The sequence below is a fragment of the Dicentrarchus labrax genome, unplaced genomic scaffold, assembly GCF_905237075.1.
Source record: "Dicentrarchus labrax unplaced genomic scaffold, dlabrax2021, whole genome shotgun sequence".
In the NCBI taxonomy this organism is placed as follows: Eukaryota; Metazoa; Chordata; class Actinopteri; family Moronidae; genus Dicentrarchus; species Dicentrarchus labrax.
The window spans coordinates 13,088,183-13,102,409 of record NW_026136715.1 but is presented as its reverse complement, the minus strand read 5'-3'; the positions used below and the strand labels follow the sequence as shown (position 1 = coordinate 13,102,409).

General features: G+C 37.2%; 2 protein-coding genes across 7 annotated transcripts in view; both read left to right on the top strand.

The window, feature by feature from the left end:
* The window catches only part of LOC127377620 (deoxynucleoside triphosphate triphosphohydrolase SAMHD1), a 71,335-nt gene that overhangs the window by 36,397 nt on the left and 20,711 nt on the right, over nucleotides 1-14,227 (top strand). For 2 of the 6 annotated variants that reach the window (XM_051425696.1, XM_051425697.1), the window contains exons 2-5: nucleotides 11,344-11,368; nucleotides 11,645-11,798; nucleotides 11,999-12,065; nucleotides 12,199-12,262. In XM_051425696.1, the coding sequence (XP_051281656.1) occupies nucleotides 11,696-11,798; nucleotides 11,999-12,065; nucleotides 12,199-12,262 (234 nt within the window). In that variant the 5' untranslated portion in view covers nucleotides 11,344-11,368; nucleotides 11,645-11,695. Of the gene's footprint in view, nucleotides 1-6,742; nucleotides 6,893-7,562; nucleotides 9,781-11,343; nucleotides 11,448-11,644; nucleotides 11,799-11,998; nucleotides 12,066-12,198; nucleotides 12,263-14,227 lie in introns of those variants that run through there. The other 4 variants (XM_051425694.1, XM_051425692.1, XM_051425693.1 and 1 more) reach the window with 4 other exon arrangements.
* The window catches only part of LOC127377624 (deoxynucleoside triphosphate triphosphohydrolase SAMHD1), a 29,867-nt gene that overhangs the window by 8,731 nt on the left and 6,909 nt on the right, over nucleotides 1-14,227 (top strand). The gene's annotated exons all lie outside the window — the stretch shown is intronic.

Below are 14,227 nucleotides of genomic sequence, written 5' to 3'. Positions count from 1 at the left end.
TTGAGATTAAGGTGACTTTTCAGTCTAAAACTTCACTTTTCTCTAAATGTTTATAATAATTATCAATTGATTTGTAAGATGTTGTCTTCCTCCATTTTAGCATAATTTGATTTGAGAATATGAAAACAAACTTATCTCCCACATTTCTCTGTTAGACCATTGAAATGGTCAAAAAACTTAGGAGGCAACAAAAACATTTTCTTAACTTTACTAACACACACACGCACACACACGCACACAAACTCCCTGACTGAATAAAACTGCACAGATTTTCCTCAAACACACTACAAGATTTAAATACTCTGTAGAAAGTTTTAGAATAGCTCCATGAATTCTGTTTTAGTGTGGACAAAGAGCCAAAACCGAAAAACAAAGATTTAAATGTAACTGCTTAATGCAGATGTAGTCCTACAGTGTGTTGTTAAGATGCAATAAATCTCAAATCTCTTGTCCTACCACTTCTCCTCCCTTCCTAGGAAATATTTCCTGCTTGGAAAAGGGAATTGGCTAAAACTCTCGGTGGCGAGCTGACCGAAGATGACTTTGACATTACGGTGAGTTTTCAGTCTAAAACTTCACTTTTCTTTAAATGTTTTTAAGTGTCTTAATTATCAATTGATTTGTAAGATGTTGACTTCCTCCATTTTAGTGTAATTTGATTTGAGAATATGAAAACAAGCTTCTCTCCCACATTTCTCTGTTAGACCATTAAAATGGACTATGGGATGAAACGCGAGGACCCCATCGATCACTTATATTTCTACAGCAAGCACAACACTACCCGCGCATTCAAGAGGAAGGTCAGAACTAAAACGATGATGACAACAGTTTTAATTTTAGTCTTCCTTTGCATTACATCCCTCTGTTGTAATTATTCTGAAATGTATGCTGCTTTCAGCGTTGTCAGGTGTCCAGGATACGCCCAACGTGCTTTTCTGAGCGACTGGTCAGGTTTGTCTGTAAGAAGACTGATCTGAAGGCTGATCCGAAGGCTGACCCGAGGGCTGAGTTTAAAAAGTGGTGCAAGGCAAAGGGCTTCCCAGAGTATCAGGTAATCTTTATAAATAAGCTATTAAATATATGATATTGTAGGTATTATGTGGGAGTTTGTGTAGCCTAGGGCTGTAGCCACTGATTACTTTCATTATTGTTTAATATACCAAATATTTTCTTATAAAAGCAGTCAGAAAACTCAAAAATTATTGATTTACTTAAACATAAGACAGAAAAACAGCAAAGCTGAATCTAGGCAACATTTTTGCTTGAAAAATGACTTAATTATGATTATAATTGTTTATCAAAATAGTTGCCCAACTTCAGTTATGTATCTTTCACTCCAGCTTTTGGAAGATGGACATCAAAACTGAAAACAAGCAAACACTCCCTGGTAATCATTGGTTCATGATTGAAAATGATTTAAATATTATATAAGGTGAGTATGTTAATGCACACAGAGTCTTCTTTATAAATTAGGATGCATTTGCATATTCAGGCCCTGTACTCTGGTCTTTTAGAGGCCTGATCAATATTATACATGTATCTGTAGTTTAGTTTGATTTTAGACTCCTTTCATAATCTAAAGCTGTACGTGTCTGATTTTAAACTGAATCACTTCTTAATAGCATGTTGTTACTAAAAACATACCAGAAACATACTATTACTCTGTTGTGAACAATCAATCATGGTTACTTAAAATATGTTTGTGTGAAACTGAATATGTACACAGAAAGTTTCACTGATTTATTCATTTATGCGTCTTCATGTATTCTGTGTATTCACTTGCCAACATATATAATGGAGTTTGTCATTTAAAGTTTAATTTGTGGTTAAGGGATTTCAAATATTTTGGTTTTGATGTTAATCACGTGACTTAATGTGGAAATTTGATTAGATATTATTATGACTTTGAGTGATGTTTGATTTTAGGTAGTTTCTGGTGGTGGTTGTGGTTCCAACGATTGACTGTATCTTTCTTGAACCACAGAATTTATCTTTACTTCTTCAATGTTGATTTTTTTTTCATTTGTTTTTAAATATCTCTTTTATTGGTGACATATTTTATCATATTTTTTTCTTGAATTATTGTAGCTTTTGAAACTGGCTCTTTTTTTTTATCTAACCATCTGTATGCATGTGGTAAATGGAAAATTATAAATATATAAACATATTCTAAATATGTAATGGGGCTATAAAGGTAAACAATTAGAAGCTTAGAAGCTTTAAACTTTATTCCTAAAGTTGATAATAGATGGTTCTCTACTTGAAATAAAACTATTTTTTCCTTTGTTGTGTGCCCTCCTGCAGTTTAATTTGTCACACACTAGAGGACATCATACACTCTCGTGTGTTTTGCTGCAGCTATCCCCAACCCCATGTAATGTGTCTAATATACACATTGTTTGTACAGTAACAGGTGATATGGAACCCCCAAAGTCAAAGACAATTATTTTTCTGGTCTTGTGTACACAAGATAATATGTTGAGGCACACGTGATGGTAACGCATGAAATAAGTAGTTTTTATTAATTTAATTGATATCCAACTGTACATTTATTGCTTTAATTTTCCTAACATGAAAAGGAAAAAGCCCAGTGTTGAATTAACTCGCACAGTTGACAGTTTTTCAGGGTTTATATAGCTCCGCACTCTCCAGAGTTATTAATCAAAATAGTTAAACATTTAACACTTTGCAGAGTTAATTTTACTCCCTTTAAGTGTAAAATCTACACTGAAAAAATGTAAATATTAATTATAACAATTAATGACAATAATCTCAATAATTTTCAAAATTAAAATCAGTTTTTGCCTTTTCATGTGTAAAACCATCAATCATATCATCATATAAATCATACGCATTAAAACGCAAAATGTGCTTTGAAATGTTCATCAAATGGCTTGAGGGAGTGGTGTTATGTTTGGTAGGACTGTGGACCGGGGTGCGGATTCAGATCACTCTAGGCAGGTTGAGGTCAAGGGTTTTATTCACAAAGAACTGAGTAGAAGTGGAACTGTGCTTGAAAAGGGCAAGATGAGAGCAGGGGCAGGCAGGTCCTGAACAGTGGCAACCAGCGCTCCAAAAGATCCTCCAGGCAACACAAAACACTCCGGGTGCAGGAATCTTGGAAAGGAGAGAAAAAACACAAAGCTTTTAGTTCTGGTCTTGACAGAGAAACTCACTCTAACCAAAAACTCTAGAGACTAAATTGGCCTGAAGTACTCAACCATGGGTAAGGAATAATCTGGCGACGAGTCTCAGGTAACCCCACTTCTTAAGGCCAGGCACTGATGAGGATTGCCAGCAGGTGTGCAACTCCACCAGGTGATCAGCTCACTGCCAGGCATAACACACACCCACAGACAGAACCACAGGAGAAACAGAAAACAAGGAACACACCCCCAAGTGTTACAGCATCAACTGTGACAAGTGGTTTGCCTGGCATGAGATGAGATGCTTATCCATGGTGATGTAGAAGCTGTCAATCCAGTTCTTCTGATGCCTAACAGTGAGGAGGTGTGGTTGTTGATCCTGCTGGTTGCGGGAGATGATCCTCCAAACTGTAGCATGACTACGGTTGAGATAAGGAAACAAAGAGAGAGATCATTATTGAAGTGATTACTTAAACATCTCCCTGCCTAGTGTGAAAAAGGAAAGCATATGAAGACAATTTGTCTTTCTCTAAAATGACTGACCCCACCTTTAATGTGTAAGAAACATTTCAATGTTGCAGCTTGTTGAGGGGAAACTAATTTTAACCATCTTTTAGACCGTTGGGTGGTTCAATCTATAACAACGTGCCACATTTTATAAGCAAATGATATGTTATGTAAGTAAAATCTATATAAAGTACAGTGGCTGAGAAGTTGATCTGGACTGAAAGCATCTCTCCATTTCCTCCTAGACAAATTAGGCAATGCAAATTTGAGGTATATAAATGTCATTTTTGGAGACAGAGTTGCTAGTCAAGATTAGAAGTCTTGTGTAATGGTCTGCCCTGATCACCTGTTTTAACAACGTGATATAACATTAGTGTGACTATCCTGATATATTTATATCGCTTGTCAGATCACAGACACAGATACAACCTTTGACAGATCCAAGACTCTAAAGAAGACAATGCCAGCAAAGTTGCCTTTCAACTTTAAGAAATGGACTGTGAACAAAATTGTGCAGTACCTTGAACAAGAAGAACTTGGACAATGGGCAGATAAATTCAAAGGTTGGTTTTCTGGTTTGGTAGATTTAATTAAAGTTAAGTTATAATCTCATGGTGTAACGTAAATAAGTTAAGAAGTTAGAAGCTGCTTTAACTAAGGACTTTCCCTATGATTCTGTATTGTGAGGCATGGAAGCCAATATGAAGGCTACTTGTCATAATGTAATACAGGACAGTTATTAACGGCTTTCTCTATTACACAGAAAAACAAATCACTGGTAATGATAATAATAATACATTTTATTTAAAGGCGCCTCTCTGGGCACTCAAGGACACCGTACAACGCATAAAAAATAAAAACAGTAAGAAATAAGAAACAGATAAGAAAAGACGATGTAGTTAAGTAAGTTTATAGTTAAGTGGGGTATGCAGTTCTAAATAGGTGAGTTTTTAGTATTGATTTGAAGAGTCTTAGAGAGTCCAGGTTCCTGAGGTCCGGTGGGAGTGAGTTCCAGAGATGGGGGGCACCATGCTCCCCATGGTGACGAGGCGGGCGGGAGGGACAGAGAGGTGGACAGAGGAGGCAGATCCGAGGGAACGGGAAGGGGTGGCGATGTGGAGGAGTTCGGACAGATAAGGAGGGGAAAGGTTGTGGATGGCCTTGAACGTAAACAGGAGGATTTTGAAGTTTATGCAGAGTTTGACCGGGAGCCAGTGAAGTTGCTGCAGAACAGGGGTGATGTGGTGGATGGAGGGGGTTCTGGTGATGATTCGAGCTGCAGAGTTCTGAACCAGTTGAAGTTTATTGAGGTATTTGTGAGGTAGACCGAAAAGAAGGGAGTTGCAGTAGTCGATGCGGGAGGTGACAAGGCTGTGTACAAGAATGGCAGTGGAGTGGGGAGAAAAGGAGGGGCGGAGGCGATTAATATTGCGAAGGTGGAAATATGCAGACCGGGTGATGTTATTGATATGGGATTGTAAAGATAATGTGCTGTCAAGGATGACACCCAGACTCTTAACCTGGGGGGAGGGGGAGACAGAGGAGTGGTCGATGGTGAGGGAAAAACTGTCAGCTTTTGAGAGGGTTGATTTAGTGCCAATAAGAAGAAATTATGTTTTATCACTGTTTAGTTTGAGGAAGTTGGAGGAAAACCAGGATTTGAGCTCGGTGAAGCAGTCAGTAAGGGAGGAAGGTGGGAGAGTGGAATTGGGTTTGCTGGAGAGGTAGAGCTGGGTGTCATCCGCGTAGCAATGAAAATGGATGTTGTATTTGCGGAAGATATTGCCAAGGGGAAGGAGGTAGATTATGAAGAGAAGGGGGGCCAGGACAGAGCCCTGGGGCACACCAGTGGTGACAGGGGACGGGTGGGAACTGAAGGATTGGAGTTGGATGAACTGAGTGCGGCCTGAGAGGTAGGATTTAAACAGGTCAAGGGGTGTGTGTGAAATGCCAATGGAAATTAATCTGTTAAGAGGATAGTGTGAGAGATGGTGTCGAAGGCCGCACTCAGATCGAGGAGGATGAGAATAGTGAGTAAACCAGAGTCGGCTGCCAGGAGGAGGTCGTTTGTGATTTTGATTAGTGCAGATTCAGTGCTATGGAGGGGGCGGAAACCAGACTGGAATTGTTCGTACAAGTTGTTAAGGGTTAGATGAGAATGAATTTGGGAAGCAACAGTTTTTTCAAGGAGTTTGGAGAGGAAAGGTAGGTTGGAGATGGGACGATGGTTATTATAATTATTAGGGTCAGCAACAGGTTTTTTCAATATTGGAGTGATGGCAGCAGTTTTGAAGAGTGTAGGAACAATTCCAGTGGAGAGTGAGGAATGGATGATGGCAGAGATGAGGGGGAGCAGAGAGGGGAGGCAGGCTTTCACCAGAACTGAGGGGAGGGGATCTAACTGACAGGTGGAGGGCTTGGACTTTAGGATGAGGTCTGAGATATCTAAGTCCGAGGGGAGCTGAAAGAAGGAGAATGAGTGAGACGTCAGACAGGGTTCAGGATCTGATGAATTTTCTGATTGAAAAAGGACATCAGGGAGTCACAGAAAGCAGTTGAGTACAGATGGGGAGGGAGAGAGGCTGGGGCCTGATTGTACCACCATCTGATTTCTTTTAGTTTTCACACCTCAATTTTCTCTCTTCAACTAATTCCCTATTATACTCTTCTGTATTTTCTTTTTTTCTTTTTTCGAGGGAACCTAATGATCGTGAGAGAATCCTGTTCTGTATCAGGAAGCTCTGGGAAGTCCAAGGCAAGTTAATTTATGTGTCTAATTATACATCACAATACATTTCCATACATTTTAAGGACTAGAGAGATAAGAGAGAGTAAATAGAAAAAATCAAGAGCTTGTAAAATACACAACTAAAAGATTCCAGGATCAGTGAATGAACCTAATCACAAAATCAAAATTGGGCTTGTTTACTCTCCATTGTTGATTGGACAGCAAAGGAGATGTGGGAGGAAAAAAATCAGAAATATTGCAGTATGAAATAAAGAAAAGACTAGCCCTCAGGAGAACTCGAGTTGGTTTACCCTTTTGGGTAATAACTGGACTTGATATTGTTTTATGTGTTCTACAGGTGTTCAATGATCCCATCCACGGGCATATGGAGTTACACCCACTTCTTGTCAAAATCATTGACACGCCTCAGTTCCAGAGACTACGGAATATCAAGCAGCTTGGAGGGGCATCATCAAATACAGTCGCAAGCGGCGTTAGTTGCATCCCCACTGTAAGCCAGTAAATCCTTCACACTTGTCCTTTAAAAAGCAAGGCAGAGTCCAGCCAATGGTCAGCGGCTGTCTGCCTCGACTGCTTGAGGTTTGAGTGTGGGTGGGGGAGTATAGAGAGGAGTAAACACAATCCCCAATCTAGGCACGGAACGATCTGTAGGAACCTGGAGACAAGAAGATCTAGGCTGTATAATATAGGATACCGTAGGTACTATATGGGGACTTCAGACTGGAGATTCCATTAAAGTTAGTTTAGTTATGAGCATTAGGATGGGAACATAAGCAGAGATGGAGAAATTACATATATTACATCTTGTCAGAGCTCCAGGATCCAACTGCAGTTTTATTGCTCTCTGATCTTGGATCTTGAGTCTAGTCTTGCAGCTAATGATTATTTTCCTTGTTGATGAATCTACAAATTATTTGATTATTCTACTAATATAGTTTAATTTAATTTCAGAATTTAAAATTCATCACAACTGGGTTTCAGTAACAATTGGCATTTTAGTGGGAAAATAAGAGTATAGTTTTATTAATTTATTATTAGTCAGTCGACTAATGATTTCAGCTCCAGTGCAGTCTAGTGCAACTTCAGCAATGAATCTCTCACTATAAACTGCTCTTCATAATACTGATGCACTTATCTGCGCTGTGTTTATTTACATGCAGGATGGAGACACCGGAGCTCAGCCGTGAGGAAAATTTCCCCAAAAATTAATCTGAAGTTTTGGAAGATCAAAACTGATAAATAGAAAGCAAAAATTCCCTAACAAATGTATGCTTCTTTGCGTATTCTCTGTGTTTTCTTTATAATTGGAATCTGCCAACATATGTAATGGAGTTTTTCATTTAAAGTGAACATTTAATTTGTGGTTCAGGGATTTCAAATATTTAGTGGTGTTTGGTTTTAATGTTAATCATGTGAATTAATGTGGAAATCAGATTAGATACATTTTGATTCTGAGTGATGTTTGATTGAGATTTTTTTCTGGTGGTGGTTGTGGATCCAGCTTGGTTATTTTACTGAATATTTCTTCCACTACAGGATTTACTGTTACTTATTCACAGTTTATTCACTTTTATTAATGGCATCTTTTATTTTGTTAATTATTCTACCTTTTGAAACTCTTGAGAAGCACTATGTTTTTCATCTATCAATATGAAAAAAGCATTTAATACTCATACGATAAAGGCTCAAATCTTTTTTTTTATGTAATCATTTGTATGAATGTGGTTAAGGCAAACTTTGGGTTTCATTGTGTTTTGCTCATTGTGTGAAAATGTTTTATATTGTTATTATGTAATGTAGCTATAAAGGGAAACCTACCAGAGGTTATTAGAAGTTTTGAACTTCATTCCTATTGAGACAGGTTGATAATAGAATATTTGAAATAAAACTCTTTTACTCTTCATTATGTGAACTTGCGCAGTTAAACTTGTCTAACACTTGAGGGAATCATTCACTTGCATGTTCCAGCTGTCACCCAGGAATAGAAAGGCTGCTCAACTATAAAAACAGTTGAATTTGAACTTTATTGATGCAATGTGTAAAATGTACAAATTGTTTGTACAGTAGCAGGTGATATGTAACCCCCCAAAGCACAAAAGATTATTTCTCTTGTGTGCACAAGATAATATATTGTGTTATTTAAGTTATGGTCATACATGAAATAAGTAACAACCGATGCACATAAAGAAAATGTATAATATAACCTAAGAATAAGTAATGTATGTCATTGATGTCAAATTTTACATTTACTGCCTTAATTCTCAACATGCCTCATGACAAGAGTCTGAACTGAAGCATCTGTCATTTATTCATTTTCTTATTATTATTGTCCTGTGGCTTCCATACTCTTCTACAATTGTAAAACAAATATTTTTTGGTTGGTGTTGGTGACACAAAACAAGACATTTAAAGAAGTCGCCTTAAGGTTAAGGATCTTCGATGGAGATTTTCCACAATTTTCTAATATTTTCTTGACCAAACAACTAATCAATTAATCGAGAAAATAATCACAGATTAATGATAAAGACTTTAATTGTTAGTTGCAGCCATATATCTCATCACATTCCCATCAGTCTCCACAGAGTGTCTCCTTACAGCAAAAAGGTCCCAGATTCCATCCATCCTGGCCTCTAATGGGGAACCCTGTCAAGCTTCAGCATCTAATCATTAATAGATCTATGTTCCAACCATCACTCCTGATCATGAGCTTTGAGGTAGTGACTGAGAAAATGGGTAGCAGAACCGCTGCTCCCTCGTGACATATTGCTACTTTTAAAGGAGCATTTTTACTGCATTTTTGTTGTCTTAGTACTTGTACTTTGTGCAATGACAATAAAGTTGATTCTAATCTAATCTAGTGAACAGGATTGTTCAATGTGACTAACATCAGGGTTGAGATCCAAAATGATTGAGTAATATTTTGCCCTCCTTACACCTTAGCAACATGATCCCAGATAACTAGCTAAACATGGCCATAAGCTTTGTGTATGCAGTGCGTGTGTTGCAGAATGTTTTGCTTTTTATTCCAATGTTAACAAATCAGAGCAGGCACACTGCCCACATGAGCAATACGTCTCTGCAGCAACACTTCACTAGAGAGTTGAGGTCTTGCATATCTTTTCTATGTGCCATTACTAACAAAAACAGACACTATCAAAGGGACTGGGTCTGGCAACAGACTGCTGCTCTTGCTGTATTCCCACTAGGAGGGACTGGAAACAGAACAAACAACAACGCTACCAAACTCCCTCGGAAGGTAAAACCGTCTCAAGAGAAGTTTGATAACACTGTTGTTTGTGCTGTATAGGGTGGAGATGATAGCAACATAAACTCAACGGTGTTTGTCACTGATGATAATCTGGAGCAGACTGGCAGAGCGTAAGTGTCCTTTCTCTTTACAATTTGCTAACTTTAATTTATAATATTTTTATTACGTAACTTAGTGACTATCTAACAATCCTACACAATATCAGGAAGCTCTGGCTGATCACAAGGCACGGAAATATAACATAGGTAATCGTAGATCACACTAAATATTCAGGGCTAGAGATAACTTGTAGAATACACAGGAAGTGAGTATGTAAGATGTGAATGAAGTGAATGAACCTTGCCAACTGCATAATTGGGACTGTTCCTCTTAACTCTTGCTTGTGAAGTCCATTGTCAATCTAGAGCAAAAGAGATGTGGAGGCTAGAAAAAAATGAGAAGGAGGAAGATTACCGCAGGAAATGAACAACTATTTCAGTGATCAATCAGGGGAATTAGGAGTGTTTTTTTTATTAATTTCTATGATATTATTAAAGATAAAGATATTATTTAGTACCTTTAGAGTTTCAGAATGGCTTTTTCTGAAATTTAATTACTTATATTGTTATGTTTTGTTTTGTGAATTCAGACAAAAACATCTTCAGCAATTCAATCAATCAAAATCTGTCATTCATTAAAGAACAAATGCAACATTTCTTTAACGTTATTATTGTTTTGTGGCTTCCATACTCTTCTTCAATTGAAAACAAATATGTTTGTGTTGTTCACACAAAACAAGACATTTAAAGAAATCGCCTTAAGGTACTTCTTCCACATTCACATAAGTAAAAAGACGAAAAGAACTCAGCAGAACTAACTGTTGGTACAGGAAAATGTTACAGCAAATCAGTGATCACTGAAATAAAATAGGCGACTAGTACATTTATATTCAATTTTTGGTCTGTGTGGCCTGGGAATAAGTTCATAAGCAACTAGAACAGCACTTCCATTCAACTTTTTTAATTTTGCCAGGCATTTTTGGCAAGACACCCTTCTTCAGTGTGTATTGGCAAGTTCATCCCATTTTACTTTATCAAACACCTTTTCAAAGTCAGCAATAAATAAAAGCCCATTACAATTCCTCATTCACAAATTAGGCAATGCAAATTATTTGACTCAGAGGGCAGTAGTTAGATGGGTGTGGTGGAGACAAAGTATTGTTCAACACAGCACAGGTCTGTCGTGATCAGATGTTTAAACAATGTGATATAACATTGCTCAGTTAAGATTTAGCTTTAAGAATTGGACTCTGGAAGGAACCATTGCATTTCAGAAGAAAAAAATGGCAGAACAAGTTTAGTATAAAATAGTTTTTCTGGTTTTGGTAACTATTTGAAGACTTTCCTTATGATTCTGTATTGTAAGGTGTTGAAGCTAATATCAAGGCTACTTGTCATAATAAAAACTTAATTAACTGCTTTGACTTTCACCCAGAAGAAAACACCATTGTGGAGAATAACGGCAATATTTAAGTGTCTCAGGTTGCAATGTCAAAACATTTTAACAATCCTGGATAGAAGTGTATAAAAAGCAAATTCCTCTGATGTTCTACAATAACCTGATTTATTTAAGTCTTCACAAATCACTTTTCTCTCTTCTACTCATTCACTACTATGGAAACTTTGTTGGAGCAGGAACCCCGAGCCGATCCCAAGCAAGGTGATATATCATGTGCCTAATCGTACATCCCTCTAGATGTTCATACATTTTCAGGACTCGAGAGATAAAAGAGAGAAAGGTGAAAAACAGGGAAAAGATCCAACAGCTTGTAAAATAAACAGCCAGAATCAGTGAAATTCATACACAACGACAACATCAAGATTGTGCATGTTGATTCTACAGCAAAAAAGAAGAAAAAATCAGGAAGATATGTATGAAATAAAGAAAGACCAGCTTGTGACTATCCTGATACAGTATATTTATATCGCTTGTCAGATCACAGACACAGATACAACCTCTGACAGATTGAAGACACTAAAGAAGACAATGCCAGCAAACTTGCCTTTCGACTTTAAGAAATGGACTGTGGAGCAAATTGTGCAGTACCTTGAACAAGAAGAACTTGGACAATTGGCAAATAAATTCAAAGGTTGGTTTTCTGGTTTGGTGGATTTAATTAAAGCTAAATTATAATCTCATGGTGTAACCTAGATAAATTAGGAAGTTAGAAACTGCTTTAACTAAGGACTTTCCCTATGATTCTGTATTGTGAGGCATGGAAGCTAATATGAAGGCTACTTGTCATAATGTAATACAGGACAGCTATTAACTGCTTTCTCTTTTACACAGATAAAGACTTCACTGGTGACAAACCACAAACTCTAACAGCTGACAATCTGAAGGATATGGGCATAAAGTGAGTGCCTCCCCTTGTTAAACCACCTGATTGTACAACCATCTGATTTCTTTTAGTTTTCACACCTCACTTTTCTCTCTTCAACTAATTCCCTATTATACTCTTCTGTATTTTCTTTTTTTCGTTTTTCGAGGAAACCTAATGATCGTGAGAGAATCCTGCTCTGTATCAGGAAGCTCTGGGAAGTCCAAGGCAAGGTAATATATGTGTCTAATTATACATCACAATACATTTCCATACATTTTAAGGACTGGAGAGATAAGATAAAAAAATCAAGAGCTTGTAAAATACACAACTAAAAGATTCCAAGATCAGTGAATAAACCTAATCACAAAGTCAAAATTGGGCTTGTTGTTTGGACAGCAAAGGAGACGTGGGGAAAAATAATTCAGGAATATTGACGTATCAAGTAAAGAAAAGGCTAGCTTGTGAAGCCCTCAGGAGAACTGGAGTTGGTTTACTCTTTTGGGTAATAACTGGACTGGATTTTGTTGTATGTGTTCTACAGGTGTTTAATGATCCCATCCACGGGCATATAGAGTTACACCCACTTCTTGTCAAAATCATTGACACGCCTCAGTTCCAGAGACTACGGAATATCAAGCAGCTCGGAGGGGCCTACTTTGTTTACCCTGGAGCATCCCACAACCGCTTTGAACACTCAATTGGGTATGTTTGCAGATTTATTTTTTTAGATAGACACAGGTATGTGTTTAATAAAAACATGGTGCACATGTTTATAGGTATAATAGTTCAGTATATATTTCATATATACACTTTTCTATTTTTGCAACAGGATACAGTAGTAATTGTGTAATGAGTTCTTTGTCGTGTGTTCTGTATATGGTGGTAAAGGGTGGCGCATTTAGCAGGACAGCTTGGACAAGCTCTGAAAACAAAGTAGCCAGGTCTCAACATCACTGACAGAGACATCCTCTGCGTACAGATTGCTGGTCTTTGTCATGATCTCGGTGAGTGAGGCACACCTTTAGAAATTGTCAAATAAAAGTCAATGTTGATCTAATTTCAAGGGTTTCTGTAGGCACTAACAATTAAAGGCTTGTCTGAACTAACAGCAGACAATACAAACAAAGTGTGCTGTGGTCCACATGATATTGTACATTTCTGTTCTTCAGAATATTTTTCTTATTTCAGTGATGATTCAAACTCAGCATTCCTGTAGATGTTTTAGATTAAATGTCTAACAGATAAGTCCTTTAGTGCAAAATACTTGCAGGAAATGTTGAATTCCTTTCACATTCAACATTAAATCGTATTGAATGGTAAAGTGGAAAGTTTAAAATGTATTCTTGAAAAGAACTAGTTCATATTACATGTTGTTTGACCATTTCAGAAGGAAAAAGTGTTTATAGTTGTTCCAAAGGACCATACTTGATGCAAGGTCGCAAGATGATGATGATTGTTGAAATATAAAATAATGGCACAAACTTCAGTCTCTCCTGTAAGGCATTCATAGTGTTGTACACACACAACAAAGTAACTCTCTTGTTTACGCATTCACTACCAATAAAACACCCAATGCTATAGAGAGCAGTAAATTAAGATTTTATACAATGATCAAAGTCACGTTTATCACAAACAGGAAACAGTTCATCTTTTAAGAAAATTCTGTTGAAATTTGTGCTGATTTCAAATGGAAACTTGGCTAGAATTTTAATCTAACACAGCTGAGTTTATTAAAACAGTTAAACTTGGAGGAAATGTTGAATTTGCATTATCAGCGAACAATAATGAAAGCAAATGGGAGAACATTACGAAACATGATCAAATGTACTTAAATAAGAGGTAAAGGCCTGCCTTTAATACAAACCTGTTTAAAATAATAACAATAAGATAAAATCACAAATGGCACATTTTACAGTTCACACACAATCACCTTTAGATTAACTTCAATTTATTTCTCCATATCTAGGACATGGGCCATTTTCCCATCTGTTTGATGCAATGTTCATCCCTAGAGCACGTCCAGGCAAGGAGTGGAAGGTAAGAAACAATTATTTCTGTTGTTCATGACATATAACATGACAAAGGAAAACACAGCCATGAGCTGCATTAAGGAAGCAAATCAGTTAGATATAAATGGTAACTAATTAGCAAAGACACAAACAACAAGTCAGTGCTTAGTTGTTAAGCTGCAAGCA